Source organism: Rosa chinensis, chromosome 1, assembly GCF_002994745.2.
Source record: "Rosa chinensis cultivar Old Blush chromosome 1, RchiOBHm-V2, whole genome shotgun sequence".
NCBI classification, from domain to species: domain Eukaryota; kingdom Viridiplantae; phylum Streptophyta; class Magnoliopsida; order Rosales; family Rosaceae; genus Rosa; species Rosa chinensis.
This window is the reverse complement of record NC_037088.1, coordinates 63,765,301-63,783,480: the sequence shown is the minus strand read 5'-3', so window position 1 is coordinate 63,783,480 and position 18,180 is coordinate 63,765,301. Positions and strand designations below refer to the sequence as shown.

At 41.7% G+C, this 18,180-nt stretch overlaps 3 protein-coding genes across 3 annotated transcripts; 1 reads left to right on the top strand and 2 right to left on the bottom strand.

Annotated features, from left to right (window-relative positions):
• Positions 1-8,871: 8,871 nt before the first annotated feature.
• LOC112172086 (zinc finger CCCH domain-containing protein 48) lies at positions 8,872-12,696 on the top strand. Its single transcript, XM_024309303.2, has 9 exons — positions 8,872-9,526; positions 9,630-9,725; positions 10,344-10,433; positions 10,522-10,623; positions 10,899-11,045; positions 11,184-11,303; positions 11,430-11,489; positions 11,853-11,950; positions 12,033-12,696. The coding sequence occupies exons 1-9, from the start codon at positions 9,077-9,079 to the stop codon at positions 12,172-12,174; spliced, it is 1,305 nt and encodes a 434-aa protein (XP_024165071.1). The 5' UTR covers positions 8,872-9,076; the 3' UTR covers positions 12,175-12,696.
• Positions 12,697-12,867: 171 nt separating this feature from the next.
• Positions 12,868-15,353, bottom strand: LOC112172208 (sorbitol dehydrogenase). The gene is made up of 6 exons (XM_024309501.2): positions 15,115-15,353; positions 14,924-14,991; positions 14,511-14,747; positions 14,059-14,349; positions 13,423-13,610; positions 12,868-13,248 (listed from the first exon to the last, which is right to left on the bottom strand). Exons 1-6 carry the CDS (start codon positions 15,206-15,208, stop codon positions 13,056-13,058), a joined length of 1,071 nt encoding a protein of 356 aa, XP_024165269.1. The 5' UTR covers positions 15,209-15,353; the 3' UTR covers positions 12,868-13,055.
• A 173-nt stretch (positions 15,354-15,526) lies between these two features.
• On the bottom strand, positions 15,527-18,180 carry LOC112172006 (pentatricopeptide repeat-containing protein At2g22410, mitochondrial). The gene has a single exon (XM_024309190.2). The coding sequence runs from the start codon at positions 18,033-18,035 to the stop codon at positions 16,230-16,232; it is 1,806 nt and encodes a 601-aa protein (XP_024164958.1). The 5' UTR covers positions 18,036-18,180; the 3' UTR covers positions 15,527-16,229.

Sequence of the window (18,180 nt, the reverse complement as noted above, 5' to 3'; positions counted from 1 at the left end):
TGAGATTCTAACCGAGATTGATGGGCGTCTCTTCCAGAGCTTGAGCTGTAGCATGAGTGAAAATGATTCAAACATTGGTAACCGAATATTTGAACATTGTTCAAGAGAGTCCGAACAATTTACAATTGTTTATGTCCCAAACTTACATTAGCATTGTATGATCCACTAAATCAACCTAATTAACTCAATCTTCTAACTCAATTAACCATCATTACCAACATATAGCTTATGCTTTTCATTAGAAAAACTAGTTCACTAAACTCCCTTTTTGTCGTGCTTGTCATCCTTGTTTTGAGATAAAGCACGCTGACTGTAAAATGATTTAGGCACCAACATTCACCACAAACAAACACCTTTTTCTTGCCTGTCGAAGTTGTCTCAATCATCGCCACCCGAGCTCCTCCTATTGATTTCTCACACGCTGCCTTCATGTGTGTATCGAGGTCTTCGATTTTAAGCATGAAATTGCAGTTAGGACATTTGACCTAAAAATAAAAATAAAAAATCAAGTCTAATACTAATATTTTCACATGAGAAGGAATTGAGATTTTTATAGAAATAGATGATGAACAAAATTAGTTTCAATAGTACTACCATTAGTGCTGGTGCATGAGCTTTTTACTGCTGTTGCTACTTCTTCTTCATCTTTCTTGATATTTTTTATTTATGGTTCCTATCTCTCTACTTTCTCACCTTTTCTCTGAAGAATCTAACTCTCTCTTTTTTACACTCTCTCTAAATGTGCTTGAACGCTTGGTATTGTGGTGTAGGGTTGAGGCTTATTTAATGAGGCGGAGTGTCACAGGTCGAACTTTGCAATGCGCAAAGCGGACCGTGCGGCACTTGCTAGCAAGCAAGTCAGCCAAGTGAGTACGAGACACAGATGATTGAATAATTCCTCTTTTATTGATGGTAAGACGGCAAGGGAGGCAAAAATACATGTGCTTACCTATACTAGTTCACTAGTCCAAACTATGCTGACTAGGAACTCCTCTCTGAAGAGCATATTGGCCTTACATGAACATGACAGGAGGAAACATGAAAAAGGCTGAGGAGACTAATGCTAAAATAAAATAAATTACATAATTTGTAAATTATCAAAACATCCCTAGCACACAAGCAAACCAACCAAAGGCTTGACTAATGACCTTAGACAAGGTTGCTTGCAGCATTACAAGTGTGGCCCCTAACATCCTCCCCCACTTAAGTTGTTGACGCTCTCGACGACGGCTTTGGCCTTAAAGTCTTCAATTTTCTGCTGGAACTTCTTCTTCAGGTCTTCAACATTCTCCCAACTGGTTTCTTCATCTCCAAGACCCTTCCACTTGACCAGGAACTACTGGCATGGGGGCCTTGACACTCTGGTCACTCTCTCTGCTAAGATCTCCTCTGCTTCTTTCTGCTTGGGTGGTCTGATGTCGACGTGCTCTCGAATAGGTTGGTTGTGTGCTTGATCTTCATGGTCTGACTGGTGTGGCTTGACGTTGCTGACATGGAAGACGGGATGGACTCTCATCCAGGCGGGAATATCGATTTTGTAGGATCATTTCCCCACTTTAGAAATGATGGGGAGCGGTCCTTCATACTTCCGGAATAGTCGCTTGTCTCTGGAGCGCAGGAACCTGAGTTGTTCCGGGAGCAGCTTGACAAGGACCATGTCTCCTGCTTTAAACTCCCTGGGCTTGCGGCCTTCATCTACCCACTTCTTCATTCTCCCCACCGCTTTCTCTAGGTAGGCTTGAGCAATCTCGGCATTGGTCTTCCACTCTTTTGTGAAGTTGAAAGCACGCGGATTCGCCCCTTTGTAGACTTCTTGCACAGTATGAGGCAAGAGAGGCTGTTGGCAATGACAATTTCAAAAGCACTCTTGTTGGTGGATGAGCTCTTCTTCCAGTTGAAACAAAATTGTGCAACATCTAGTAATTGCGCCCAATTCTGCTGATTGGCATGAACGAAATGGCGCAAGTATTCCTCTAATATCCCGTTGAACCTTTCTGTTTGCCTATCAGTCTATGGATGATAACTTGAAGATATGTTGAGCTCAGACCCGAGCAGCTTGAATAGCTCGGTCTAGAATGTTCCCATGAACCTAGTGTCCCGATCACTGATAATGTTCTAAGGCACACCCCAATACTTCACCACATGTTTGAAGAAGAGGCTTGCTGTGTCTTCCGCCGAGCAATACTTTGGAGTTGGCATAAAGGTGGCATACTTTGAAAACTTGTCAACCACTACCAGGATGCCTGATAAGTCTCCCACATTCGGAAGGTTAGTAATAAAGTCAAGGGAGACACTCTCCCACGGGCGAGTCGGAATGGACAATGGTTCCAATAGCCCTGGAGTCTTTTGACGCTCAATCTTGTCTTGCTGGCATTTTAAGCAAGTCTTGGTGTATTCCATGACATCGTCCCGCATTTGGGGCCAGTAGTAACCCTGCTTGAGAAGTGCGTGGGTTCTCTGCCATCCTGGGTGACCTGCCCACAGGGTGTCATGACACTCCCTCATGAGCATTCTTCGTAGTCCGTCAGCTCGTGGAACAAACACTCGTCCTCCTTTGGCCATCAATATGTCATCCTCCATCCAAAACCGACTGCTTTTCCCTTCCTTCACCATTTTTATGAGGGATTGCGCCATGGGATCCTTCTCCAAACTCTCCTTGATACGTTGCTTAATGTCTGTGGCAATGATACTGCTCGACAAAGCGGCCAACACCTTGAGGGTGGCAAGGTCGGCCTTGAGACTTAAAGCATCAGCAACTTGGTTTGTGTGCCCAGCCTCGTATTTGAACTGGAAGTCGAACTTTGCAAGAAACTCCTACCACCGAGCCTGCTTTGGAGTTAACTTTGGCTGGGTCAGGAAGGGGCTGACGGCAAAATTGTCTGTCTTCACAAGGAACTTTGACCCCAACAAATAATGTCGCCACATCCTCAAACAATGAATCACGGCTAGCAGCTCTTTCTCTTGAGTCGTGTACTTCCTCTCAGCTTTCGAGAGTTTATGACTTTCATACGCAACAGGATGCCCCCGTTGTAGCAGAACACCTCCTAAGGCAAAGTCAGAAGCATCTGTTTGAACTTCAAACGGCAGATTCAGGTCAGGTAAGGCAAGGATCGGATCTTCCATCACGGCCTTATTCAAATCTTGAAAGGCCTTCTCACAATCACTACTCCAGTCCCATGTCACTCCATTCTTCAAGAGCTCAGTTAAGGGGGTTGTCTTCTTTGAGTAGTTCTCAATGAACCGTCGGTAGTAATTAGCCAACCCAAGAAAAGAATGTAGCTCTTTCACATTCTTAGGGTTTTGCTACTCCTTTATGGCTTCTACTTTCTCCATATCCATCCTGATTTGACCATTTTCAATAACGTGACCTAGAAACTTAATGGTCACTTGCGCGAAGGAGCACTTCTCACTCTTGACATACAACTGATTGTCCCGCAACCGTTGGAACACCAGCTTCAGGTGCTCTACGTGTTCTTCTAGGGTGGAGCTGTATACCACAATGTCATCCAGATAGACTACCACAAAATTATCCAAGTACTAGTGAAAGACTTGGTTCATCAAGGTGCAGAATGTGGCTGGCGCATTGGTCAACCTGAACGGCATCACCAGGAACTCAAATGAGCCATAACGGGTGACGCACGCAGTCTTGTGTTCATCGCCTCCTGCAATGCGAACTTGATAGTACCACAAGCGAAGATCTAGCTTTGTGAAATACTTGGCACCACTGAGTTGGTCAAACAGATCTGCAATCAGAGGGATAGGGTATTTGTTGCGCACAGTGACTTTGTTAAGAGCCCGATAGTCCACACACAATCTCCAACTTCCATGATGCTTCTTTTGAAACAACCCGGGCGCACCAAAGGGGGCTTTAGATGGCCTAATGAATCCTGCCTTGAGCAGGTCCTCAAGCTGCTTTCAAATTTCCGCCAGTTTTGGGGGAGCCATTCTGTAAGGCGCCTTTGCAGACGGTTTGGCCCCCGGAAGCAGTTCAATCTCATGGTCCACACTCCTTCTCAGAAGTAATTCCTTGGGAAGTTCGGGAGGCATCACATCTACATAGCTCTCCAATACCCCTTTGATCTCCTTCGAAATCACTTCTTCTTTAATCTCATCCCTTATTAGGGGAACTGCTACATAGGTAGGCTTATCACGCTTCATGCCTTTCTTGAACTGGAGGGCGGACAAGAGGCGAGGTTCACTTGGTTGTTCGATTCTTGTGGGAACCACACACGGCCTTTCTCCCATAATGAGCAAGTGTTGGGCACTAGGAATGGGAATGACTTTGTTCGCCAACAAGAACTGCATTCCTAATATGACATCAAAGTCGTCCATCTGAACAACTATGAGGTCGGTCTTCCCTTGCCAGTGACCCAACTTGAGTGATACTCCTTGAGATAGGCCTGTTGTGGGTGAGGCCTTTGAGTTCACAGCTTTCATGCGGCCCACATCCTTCTCCAACTTCAGCCCCAACCTCCGAGCTTCAGCTTCTGACACAAAGTTGTGAGTGGCCCCTGTATCAACCATCACTCTCTTGGCTCGTTTCCCATTAATACTACCATCGACGAACATCAAGCCTTTAGCTTGGGACTTCTTAGGTGATCGTGGTTGTTTCTCCACCGTACCCAAAAATCTCAAAGCTCCCAAGTGACCAAGTTCCTCCTCAGGCTCTTGCTGATCCTCTATTTCCTTCGATTGAATATGAGCCTATATAGCGGAGAGATCAGTCTTATGAGGGCATTCATTCACTCTATGAGGTCTTCTGCATAAGAAGCATGCTAGTGGCTTTGGAGCATAGCCCGAGGGATTAAGAGGTCGAGGGGTGAAGACCCCTGTCGAGGCAACAGGCTTGGACGTTGCCGTGTCCCTCGCGTTCATTGTTCTCCTGTCCCCTCCTCCTGAGTTGGAAAATTTGGACTCCGCTCCCCCACTTCTACTCGGTCCGGGCCTTACATTTCTGTTGACATTCTCATTCGAAAACGGATGAGTCTTCTTAGAAGAGTTCTCTTCGAATGTGTAGTCCGTCAACCTTTCGGCGGCAGCTTGTGCGGAGGCCAAATCTTGGACCCTCTGCCGCTGAAGTTCTATCCTCTCCCATGGCTTTAAGCCTTCAAGGAAATAGAACAGCCGATCATTCTCTGACATATCCGGGATGTCAAGCATGAGCATAGAGAACTTATTCACAAAGTCTCGGATGTTGTTAGTGTGCTTGAGCTCCCTTAGTTGCCGTCTGGCAATGTATTCGACATTCTTAGGGAATAACTGAGCTTTGAGCTCCTTCTTAAGGTCTTCCCAAGTGTCAATGGTGCATACTCCCCTTTGGATGTCATTATACTTAGTTCTCCACTATAGTTTCGCATCTCCCGACAAATACATTGTTGCCATATTCACCTTCACCTTTTCCGAGTCTGGCTTCACTGCTCGGAAGTATTGCTCCATATCAAATAAGTAATTCTCAAGCTCCTTGGCATCTCGCGCCCCTCCAAATGCTTGAGGTTCTGGTATCTTTACCTTCCTGTAGTCCATCACAGGTTGGTTTCCCATCGCACGGATGGTCAGGTTGAGCTTGGTACTTATCTCCACCAGCTCGTTCCTGAATGCATCAATGGTGGCTCGGACATCTTCTACCATATTGTCCACCGTCACCTGTAGTGTGTCAAGGGCATCACTCATTGCCCCCATTTGCTCGTTCGGAACGGGAGTTTCTTCCTCATTTCTCTCCCTTCCGCTTCCTCGAGCTTTACATTTTTCAAGGGCCACAACTCGGTCCTTTAGGCTCTCTACCTCTATCATCCGTGCCGCCAACCCATCTAGGTCGACGCGGTCCAACACATTAGTGATATCAATCAACTTGTCGGGCACCCCCGCAAGTTCTCCGAGTTTCTGGTCATACCAATCGAATCTTTGTTGGTTTGTCATCTTGCCTGTCATCGTAGTGAGCTTCTTGAGCCGAGTTGGCTCTGATACCAACTGTCACGGGCCAAACTTTGCAATACGCAAAGCGGACCGTGCGACACTTGCTAGCAAGCAAGTCAGCCAAGTGAGTACGAGACACAGATGATTGAATAATTCCTCTTTTATTGATGGTAAGACGGCAAGGGAGGCAAAAGTACATGTGCTTACCTATACTAGTTCACTAGTCCAAACTATGCCGACTAGGAACTCCTCCCCAAAGAGCATATCGGCCTTACATGAACATGACAGGAGGAAACATGAAAAAGGCTGAGGAGACTAATGCTAAAATAAATTAAATTACATAATTTGTAAATTATCAAAACATCTCTAGCACACAAGCAAACCAACCAAAGACTTGACTAATGACCTTGGACAAGGTTGCTTGCAGCATTACAAGTGCGGCCCCTAACACGGAGCAACGCTTGATCACAAATTAACTAGCTCTTTTGCGGAATCGATGTTCTTTGTCGTAATGTGATTTTTTTTGAATTTTCACTCTTTTTATTTATCTTTGTCTCTTCTTGGTAACATGAGTTGTTTTATTTTTTAACTACCCATAACAAATTTTTCTTAGGGCCATTTTTTCTTTATCTTTGTAACCATCTTCTGTTTATTCATTTTATGATTTTTTTTAACGGGGCTAAACAAAGCAATTTACATGCAAAGCTTAGCAACACTGAATGAAACTCAGTGAAGAAAACGAAAATGAGGTAAGCCAAGTTGATCTTGATGACAAAGGTCCACAAGGAAATGGGGGATTGAATCCCAATAAACCAAACTTGAAGATGTTAAATTGACGTTTTCCATAGCATCCACAACTTGAATTTTTTCACTGAAAATATGAGAACAATGAAATTGCATTTGGGAGACTTAAAACATACAATTATCCCAATCCACACGAAGTCTCCATGGAACAAGCGGGTACTATTTCAATCTTTTTTGTACATAAAAACTAAATTCTTTTGTTAATATGGACTATGGAGGGCTAGAAGCACAAAAAATATATATATATATATAAAAAAAAAACGATTTCTCGACACCATTATAAATTTGTTCATGAAAAAAGAGTCACCTCAAATTTAGGCCTAATATGGGTTTGTTGGACCATCCACAAACATGTTACATTCCCTATAGACAAAACAAAAAAGTTTTATCCGTGCGACCCAAATTTTATTTTGAACACTCAAAAGGACAAATAAACCTCTTCCCATCAAAACCTCAATCAACCAAAACGGCACCGCTCCGCGCCACAAAAGCAGTAGATAAGTATACTCAAGCTCCTCGTAAACACAAAGGATTTCCAAAAAAGACAAATAAACCCCTCAACTACACTGGCTCTGGCTTTCCCGCGGAACTGATGTTCCTAGTCGTCATGTGGAAATCTTTTGAATTTCCACTTGCAACGTTTTACTTTTTTTGAATACTTCGTTTTCCTTTTTTGGTAACATGACTTGTTTTATAGTTTTACTTTTTAGCTTACCAACCCAAAACAAAATTTATTTTTCATTAATCCTCTATTAAGATTTTTTTTTCTTGCTTAGATAGTAATCTATTAATCTAGGTACAAAGTGCGCCATAAGGTAAAATGAGTTACATAATATGAGTTAAATTTGAAAGAAATTTTGTACTATATATGTGTTTATGCCGTACACACATTATCCAACGGTGTGTGAGTCATAAATAGTCACTTTACAGTTTATTACAGAGGCTTTCACACTATTGGATCATGCGAATATATTTAATGATCCTATGAGATTAAAATCATAATAGGCAATCAAGGCATTTCAGTATTTCAACCTTTTGTATATATGAACTAACTTTTGTTAATATGGACTATGAAGGGCTAGAATCACAAAAAAATACAAATTAAATGATTTCTCGACACCATTATAAATTTTTTCATGAAATGAGTAGTCGTTTGAAATCTAAGCCTAATATGGATTCATTGGACCATCGACAAACATGTTACATTCTATAGGAAATAAAAGAAAACATTTTTTCATGTGACCCAATTTTTATTTTGAACACTTTCAAAAGACAAATAAACGCTTCCCATCAAAACCTTCAATCAAAATTGACAACATCAGCAATTGTACAACAATTCCACGGTGCATTAGAAATATTGTTCATGATATCAAGATTATAGCTTCCCAGTTTGACGAAATTGAATTTTGATTTATATGGTGAGAGGAAAATTTTGTGCCTGACTCTTTGGCAAATTTAGAACATACAATTGGTTTGGCAAGTTGGAATCATGTTTTACCTCTATCTATTGTTAACGCTTTCAATTTTGATTTTCATAGTGTAGGTTGTATTAGACCATCCCCAATGATTATGTCATTTGCCAGATGGACACTCCAACAACTACTTTTGACATGTTATTTTCCTCCAACCCTTGTGTCAAATCTGACGTAGAAATAACATATTCACTTGGTATGTCAAATTTGACATATATCTTTTATTTTTTTATTGTTTCTCTCTCCTTCTCCCTCTTTCCTTCTCTTCTCTCTCTCATTCTTCCTACCCATAGATAGAATAGAATATATTAAAATAACAAATAATTTTGACACATTGATTGGAGTAAGATTAGCAAAAAAATAAAGGTTGCCATGTCACATGTCAAATTTAAATTTGACACAAGCCAAAAGAAATATCCATTGGAGATGCTTTTTAGGAGTTTTAAGTCGTACTTTCCTTCTTTTTCTAAAAAAAAAAAGAACTTCAATCAACCAAAACGGCACCGCTCCGCACCAAACAACTACCGCTTTCAAGTAAATTCAAGCTCCTCGTAAACACAAAGCACTTGCAAAAAGACAAATAAACCCCTGAGTTGCTCTGCCGCGCTTTCTAACTACCAGGGGCACAGAAGTAATTCCACATTTCCTCGTAGAGATGACGCAAATTATAGTGTGTACATCACCACCTCCGGAGAGAACTCTGATCAGAGAGCGACTAGTCTCAGATCAGTTTTTAGGGTTTCTGAAATTCAAGCTCCTCCGGCGACCAATCAAGGGTCTCCGATTCCCTCATACTCCGATTCCGATCATCAAATCCACTCCGATCAACCTCGAAAAACTCAATTTCACCCAAATTGAAATCCCCGGATTGAAAAAATCCGAAGCTAATGGATGTAGACGGAGGCGGAAGCAAGCGGATCTTCACGAGATTGGGCGGGCCGCAATCCGACCCGAACAAGAATCAGAAAGTATGCTACCATTGGAGAGCGGGCAAGTGCAATCGCCACCCTTGCCCGTATCTCCACCGAGAGCTACCGGCGCCGCCTGGCGGGCTCAACGGAACGGCGTCGTCTAAGCGGCAACACGGCTTCGCCGCCACCACCGACGGCCCGTCGTCGGGGCCACGTGGCCGGGGTCCGAATAACTTCAATGGCGGAGCTTCGAACACGTGGGGGCGGACTGGAGCGGGTAATAGGGTTTTCGTTAGGAAGATGGATAAGGTGTGTAATTATTGGGTTCAGGGGAATTGTAGCTATGGCGATAGGTGTAAGTTCTTGCATTCTTGGAGCATGGGGGACTGTGTTAGCTTGTTGACGACGCTTGAGGGGCATCAGAATGTGAGTTATGGACCCTTGGATTGTCATTGTTTCTGTGCATTTGTGAAAATTTGATGGTTGATGTTTTTGATTTTTTTTTTTTTGTGTGTGTGTGTGTGAACAGGTTGTTAGTGGGATTGCATTGCCTTCTGGGTCTGATAAGCTTTATACTGGAAGTAAGGATGAGACTGTGAGAGTATGGGATTGCCAGTCTGGTCAGGTAATGATTCGCTTTTGGTTTCGGTTAGTTTTTCCTTGTTATTTGATAGGTGAAAGTGTAGTGTTTAATTAGTGGATAAAAAGTTGAATTTGAAGCACGAGAATAGGGGTTTCGTATCGATTATAGTTATAAGGTCACTGCCTAGTAGGAGGTTTTTTTTTTTTAATGTCCTCAAATAATTCTGTCGAGAAACTTAAATGATCACAATCTGTTGTAGCTGCTTAATATACTAAGTGGATGTGGTCTGTATAATGTAGTTTCCATTGAACTATGACTGAATGTAGCTGCATGATCTTTTAATTATATAGTTAGACTGATGGAAGTTGTAATGAGAGAGTCTGTGAACTTATAAGTTGCAAAATTCGTGGAAAGGAAAATTGGCTTGTAATGTTGGTTGCATAAAGATCTGGAGGAGGGATTTTATCAGAGTTGTTGCCATGGGAGACCGGAGATTTTCTAGAGAAATGTTCTCATATATTTCATTCTCGTGTCTTTTCATCTCACCACTCACAGGATCATGTTCTTAATCAAGATTGTTGGATAGTATTTTCCACTTGTACTTTTCAGTCCAGTGGATGAGACAAATAATCCATGTTCTTATATGTCTGTATTTTACAGTGCCTGGGAGTAATTAATCTTGGTGGTGAAGTGGGTTGTATGATCAGTGAAGGTCCTTGGGTTTTTGTTGGTATACCAAATGCTGTAAAGGTAGAACAAGAATCTCTTTTAACGTGAGCTTATTGCTGCAAAATTTTATATTATACCACCTCATTCATTCATGGATATGGTTTTCTAGGCGTGGAACACCCAAGCTAACTCCGAAATGAGTCTTAGTGGGCCTGTTGGACAAGTTTATGCCATGGTTGTGGGTAATGATTTGCTCTTTGCTGGTACGCAGGTAATTCCTGGACTACATTTCTGGTTTAATTTTGTCTGGTCCCCCCATTCTTGTTAAACTTTCTTGTTGGGGATTTCAGCAGTGAATATTGTTGTATGGACAGCTGCATCATCCAATTGTAAACTATATTCTGAGGGAGGACAGTTTACATCTCATTGATGAGACACCCTTGCATCTACTTCCTCCATCCCTCACTCTCCATTTTCTTCTGTGCATGCGTGTCATCAGCATATTCTTGTAATGTTGAGGAAAAAGTTATGTTTCGTCTGATGCAGGATGGTTCTATCTTGGCTTGGAAGTTTAATACAGTCACTAATTGCTTCGAACCGGCTTATTCACTTAAAGGTCACACCCTTGCAGTTGTATCATTAGTAGTTGGAGCAAACAGGCTTTATTCTGGTTCAATGGATCATTCTATAAGGGTAAGTCCAGTTCAGTATAATTTAACTGTATATAAGCACCAACTCTTTCCTGTGGAAGTCATTTGAGGTCTTTAATTGCTCAAGAGTAGCTCAGACATTTGACTTGTTCCCTTCATCTCTTGCTATGTATTCTTTCAGGTCTGGAGCCTAGAGAACTTGCAATGTATACAAACACTAACAGAGCATACGTCAGTTGTGATGTCCGTTCTTTGCTGGGATCAGTTTCTCTTATCATCTTCTTTGGATCAAAAATTAAAGGTTCGTCTCACTTTCCTTAATTATAAATTATAAGGCTGTTTGTGGGTGTATGTGTTTATGGTAACTGATTCACTTTTTTGCATTAGGACTTTAAGCATATCTAGTTACAATTCTTTGTTTGTGCAGATCTGGGCTGCTACTCAAAGTGGAAACTTGGAAGTAACATATACTCACGAAGAAGACCATGTATGTTCATTTTTGAATGTCTTGATTCTAAAGTTATATCTCTGTTCCTGCATGGACCAAGAACAAGCTGGGTTATTTTTAGGATTTCACCAGAAAATGCTTGAGGCTGAAACTCCATAGCCTAATAATTTAGAAACTCTAATGCAAGTAATATCTGTCAGCATTCTAGGTTTACTTAGCTTGTTAAGCAAGTATAATTGGAACACCATAATGTAACCATAAATTTTGATACCCAAAATGACTGAATGGTACTTACTGATATGGCTTGTTTTAATTTCCGTGACCTGCTACTGTCATGTATCATCATTAAATTACTAGTTACGATGTGATGTCAAGTCTGATTATGTTATGACCTTGCTGCAGCCTTTGCTTACGCTTTGCGGGATGCATGATTCAGAAGCCAAGCCAGTCTTACTCTGTGCATGCAATGACAACACTGTCCGCCTCTATGATTTGCCATCGTGAGCCTTTAAACACTAGTCTTTACTCTCATTGTTTCCTGATCACTCTGCTGTAATTGCTCATTTCATTCTATTATAACAGGTTTTCCGAGAGGGGCAAAATTTTCTCAAAACAGGAGATACGAGCAATCCAGGTTGGCCCTGGTGGCCTGTTTTTCACTGGCGATGGAACTGGACAAGTGAGAGTATGGAAGTGGTTGGCCGAACCAGTTGCAACTGCCTGAGAGAGGATATTATTTATTTGGGCCGTATTGTATTTTAACATTTTATTCTGGGTTCTTCAGTAAGCTTAGTCTGAGGGAGAGACACCTAGTTTTTGTGTCCAGTCCGAGTGGAATTATGAGATATAGAGGTAGGATCCGGGAGCATCATCATCGCCCGCTCCTTCGTACTGTGTGCCATGGACATAAAGAAGCTTCGTGGCCCATGCAAAGTTGTAGCTGCAGAATAGATCTCCGTAAAGAGTGAGCGTTTACCTACATGCTGTTTGCAACAGAGTTGTGATTGTTGTTAGATCATATTGCTGTTTATGAGTGATCATTGGCAGCAGACCTGGGCAAGCGCATTAGAGTCGATCACTTGTCCGATTTTAGAAAACAATAAAGGGTATCTGATTGAGAAATTTATTCCATTCTGGGTTTCAGGTTCTTAATAATTTTTGATTGAGAAATATCCCATGTACTATATTTTGTATATTATCACTCTGGACAATATACCATTTCAATGCAGCTCTGCAGTTAATGTCACGTTTTTCTTTCCTCTTCCCGTTGGAGTAGAAAGAATTTTGTGGCTTGGTGCTATGTTTCTAGGTAGCTTTGCCATAATCCTGAGTTTGTATTCTTTCTCATTTTTTTGAAGTTCATCATCCTTTCTCGAACCAGAGAACAATCAATATAAAATAAAAACCAAAGAAAATATACTACAAACTCTCCAAACTTTAGTCACATAGCAAGTCTGTACTCATATTAGCTTGAAGTAGAGAGGTCATTTTGTAGCTGACCTTACAGATAAAACTTGAACGAGAAGATATTTATTCAATCATAATGTTGGTAATCTTCTCTAATCTTTACAGCGTTAGATCTGATACATAAAGCCGCAGCTGCCTTTACAGATTAAACATGACCTTAATGGCATTGCCTCCACGAGCACTGGTTGCAAAGGCGTCTTCCACCTCCTTTTGAGAAAACCCAAACCGATGAGTTATGAGGGGCTTCACATCGATCTTACCACTTCTCAAAAACTCGAGGCATAGAGGCCATGTGTTCTTGTATCGGAAAATTCCAATCACATCTACCTCCCTAAGTCAAAGAGGAAACAACAATTGTCAAGTAAACCCATGTTTGCAAATTCACACCTGATACACAATACTTAACAAGGTTGTAATCCTCAAGTAGCTATTGTTCATTTTGCTTCACGTGATTTGTTCATTATTAGTGTGTGTAGCTAGCTGAATAACTGGAATCAGTGTATACCTGGCGGAAGCTGAAGTAAGTGGGAGAGTCATCGCATCGTGACCCATTCCCACAAGGCAAACTTTGCCACCAGGACGAGTAGCACGCAGACCTGTTGACATGGTTTTATCAAAGCCTACACAATCAAAGGTCACGTCCACTCCAGCTCCCATAGCTTTACCTATCTGAACCACTTCTTCAGCTACATCCTGTAAAACAGTTCCATAATCAATTCAAAGAAACCAAGTCTAATAAGGGGAGTATAAGATATGGACTGAAAAAGAAGGGCTCGACATGAAGCTAAACAAATCTGTTGTCCTCCAAATTTCTTTTCTCTTTTGAAAGCAACGAGCTAAACTTGAAGGCCATATAATGGAGGTTGACAGATCCTTGGAAATGGCTTATTAGTTATTACAAAAGAATGAAAAGACAAGAAGGAAGAAGCACACCCACTCGTTAAAAAGTACACTTTTCGAAGCCAATTAGAGAACTTTCAGGATACCAGTGAACAATTACATTTTAAGATGAGTGAGACAATAGGAATCAGAAATATATAGGAATTCTTAGGCACGGTGAAATCAACATAACAAAGTGACAATCAAGATTGCAAACCAGTCAGGATGATGGTAGTGAATTTAGCACATATGAGATAGCAACCTGGATGTTTGTTGAAACTTTTACGATCTCATCTGCACCAAGAGTCTTTGCAACTGATAAACGGTGGTCATCCACGTCCACAATGACAATTCTGGGTGCCCCAAAAGCGCGAGCAGCTAGCAGTGTAACAAGCCCTATAGGTCCTGCTCCCATGACCAAAACATTTGTTTCTGGGCCAACATTAGCTCGTCGACAAGCATGAACACCAACACTCAAGGGCTCACACATTGCCCCTTCCTCCAAACTCACATTCTCTGGCAGTTTAAAACACAGGTCTGCAGGATGGACAACCTGTCAAAACAAAAAATTACCTTGAATTCAAATTGCCCCATCCAAAAACCCCTTGAACTATAGTATGCACAAATCAAGTCTGACATAAAGTCGGCATGACAACTTTGATAAGTTAACAATTGCCATATAGAATCTGAAATGCTGCAAGTATGTTTAGGTACCTGGTTTGCCAGTGAACCATGAACTGGTGGAGTGGCGAAAAACTTCATATCCGGGCATAGATTGTAGCGACCTTCTTTGCAGGACTCACATCGCCAGCAACTGATGCCGGGCTCTAGTGCCACGCGGTCACCAGGTGCCAGATGCTTGACTTCAGCCCCAACTTCCTCTATGATCCCAGCACACTCATGCCCAATTACCATTGGCTCTTTAACTATAAAATCTGCACACCTCATGGCCTAGAAGTAACAAACAACAATCAAAACAGCGAGTAAAGAACATAAAACATAACTTGGAGATTCAACTACTTCTATCTGATTATATACTCTATCCGCAATCAAACACTTGCACCTTAAATCATCATAAACTAAAGGAATTAAATTCACAAACCAAAACACATCAAACAAACTATAACCTTGAGGTAGTGAACATCACTCCCACATATCCCAACAGCCTTCATCCGAATCCTAACATCATGAGGTCCTACAGTTTAAAGGGTCCCAAATGATTCAGTCAAGGAAAACAATCAAAGGTTTCATCTCAAAAACAGTGATCAAATTTGAAAAGCATCAAGTGAAAGAAAGAAAGAAAGAAAGAAACTGATACCAAGATCAGGGAGCTTGAAAGGTTGAATCTTGAGGGTGTTGATACCAACAAGCCAAGCAGCCATGTTCTCCTCCATGGTCCCTCCCTTACCCATTTTTGTTATCAGTGTGTTTATCAGACACTGGATACTCTTGAGTGAACAGAGTGTGTTTATAATCTGGTCAAGCTCTGGTGTGGTGGTCACAGCAAAATGAGAACCCTATACCATTCAGATAAATCCGACAATAGTATAGTTCAGTGTGGCTTTGTCTGCTGGTGATTTGTTCTCATCTCATTAGTCACAGAGTTCTAAGCTAAAAATCCAATCTCTATCCAGAGTTGGCTACACATCAGCTTTAGATCCTTCACCCATGGTTTCATGGGCTCTCGCTGTAACCCGCCTTTGTTTTCTGCCACGCCTCAACAAAAGCGAGTTCCACGTCACAAAAATTGGTTCATTTTCATAAAATAGGTTATTGGACCGATTAGATTTTTTTTAACGAATTCTCATGAAAAATAACTGATGTGAAATTGGCCCACTAACCTATTTGTCCAATTCTTGTGACGTGAAAATTGATTACTAACTTGGTCGAAATATTTCGAATCTGTGAGCGACTCTTGCAATCTAAGTTGAAATTGGTGGAAATGGAAGCCATTCTCTATTTTGTATGAGCATAATCAATTCGAAATTTAAAACCTATACAAACTATTGGTCTCCCTCCAAATAAAATTTCTGAAAGTCATCGAACACGTTGCAAGATGCCACAGCTTCTGAAATTTTTTTTCAATGTTCAATTTTTGGTATTCTTTTATGTATACATCTATCTCTGTATGTCACCAAGGTTTCTTCGACATCGCAGCTAAGCTACCCGACATCATAAAAGCTTCCTTCACCAATTCTAAAACCAGCCCATTTTTCATAACTGATAAGAACTTCAATCCATCACAACTTGTGCTGTCAAAAGCTCGAAAACTTTGCCGGCAGTTCCTCTTGTTACAAACGTCAGGCGTGAGCTTGTATTTGGTCTCTGTTTCAAGACCAGCTCGCAGTCATTGTGATGTGATCAGGTTCAGATAAGAAATCCAACTGCAAATAACCATTCATCTATGAATGTTGATGAATCGTTAAGGACCCTCTATGTATTAGATAAGTGATTTGATAATGCACCATTAATTTCAATGGAGCTACTACCAAATGGCTTTTGCACGTTGCTCTCGTCCATCAATCCTCTCATTTTCGCAACGCCATCCCATCTATGTGAAAGTGCATAGTTATTTGATGAGAGAATATAGTTCCCACTGTTAGAAGGGTCCAATTCAATAAGCTTGTTTGACACAATCTCAGCCAAGGCCAAATTTCCATGAACTTGACAAGCACCCAGCAAAATTCTCCATACTACAACATCTGGAACGATAGGCATATTCTTCATGAACTCATATGCCTCCTCCACTTTACCAGAACGGCTCAAAAGATCCACAATGCACCCGTAGTGTTTCATCTCTGGCATTAGTCCATGAACCTTTTCCATGCTTTCGAAATATTCCAATCCCTCATCCACTAATCCAGCATGAGCGCAAGCTAATAGAATCCCAACAAAAGTTCCATGAGTTGGTTGAATACCTTCTCTCAACATCTGGGAGAAGAATCCATGAGCAGAATCTGCAAAACCATTTACCGCAAGGCCTGAAATTATTGAAGTCCATGACACCGAGTCTTTCTTATCCATCCCTTGAAACACTGCCAATGCCTTCTCAGCCACCCCACATTTGCAATACATATCTATCAAAGCGTTCCCTACATAAACATCTTTTTTCACTCTATGCTTCCTGATGTACTCGTGCACAGCCTCTCCCACATCAAGTGAACCCACATGCGCACAAGCAGAAAGCACACTAGCCACTGTCACTTTGTCCGGCCTCACATTAGCTGCCATCATTTCACGAAAAAGACTCACCGCCTCAGCATGTTGGTTAGCTTGAGAATAACCGGTGATCATGGATGTCCAAGAGATCACATCCCTACTTGGCATCCTATCAAAAAGCTTTCTTGAATCCACCAAGTTCCCCACTTTTGCATATCCATTGATCATAGCATTCCATGATACTACATTCCTCTCACGCATCCAATCAAACACTTCCCGAGCCAAATGCGGCAAACCACGCCGTCCATACATATCTATCATCGTATTCCCCAAGTAAACATCAACACCAACATGATTTTGTTCCACATACTTCACCATACAATCCGCAATTTCCCATTCACCCAACTGAATACATGCCAAAACAACCTTCACCATCGTCACCGCATCAGCCCTCACATTCTCCGTTACTTTCATCGCCTCAAAAAGACCCAAAACCTCCTTATACCTATTGCACTGACTATACCCACATATCAAAGAATTCCACGAAACCAAATCCCTCTCACGCATTTCATCAAACACGTTCCGGGCGCAACCCAAATCACCACAACTCGTATACATATGAACCAAAGCATTAGAAACATAAAGATACGATTCGAACCCAAGTTTCACTACACAAGCTTGAGCCTTTTGGCCAGATACAACATCCGAAACACGAGCACAGGCCTTGAAAATGAATATAAAGCTCAAATTATTCCCAACCAATCCTTCTCGCCTCATTCGGCTATGCATGTGAATTGCTTCACTGGGTTTTTCACTCTGTGATAGTCCACGGATCATGAGGTTCCAAACCATCAATGTGGGTCGCTCGATTTGATTGAAGACGAAACGGGCTTTGTTCAAGTATGGTGGAGATAGTGCGTAGTATCTGAGAACGTCGGAGATTGAAGATGGGTCTTTGTGGAGGTGGGTTCTGATGAGATGTGCGTGAAGCTCTTTGGCTGAGGCCAAGGTGGAGATCGGTGGTTTTCGCGGCGCCGCGGTGGTGCTCAGGTGGCGCGAAATGGGTTTTGCGCGGTTCATGAGTAACAGAAAAATTGTGGAGGCAAAAAATTTGAACTTGGCCTGGTGATGAAATAAAAGGCCAATTCGTTATGGGTTGGGTTTAGTTTATGAATGGTTCGTTTGTACATGAACTTTTCAATTTTTTCTTTTATCAAGTATGGAT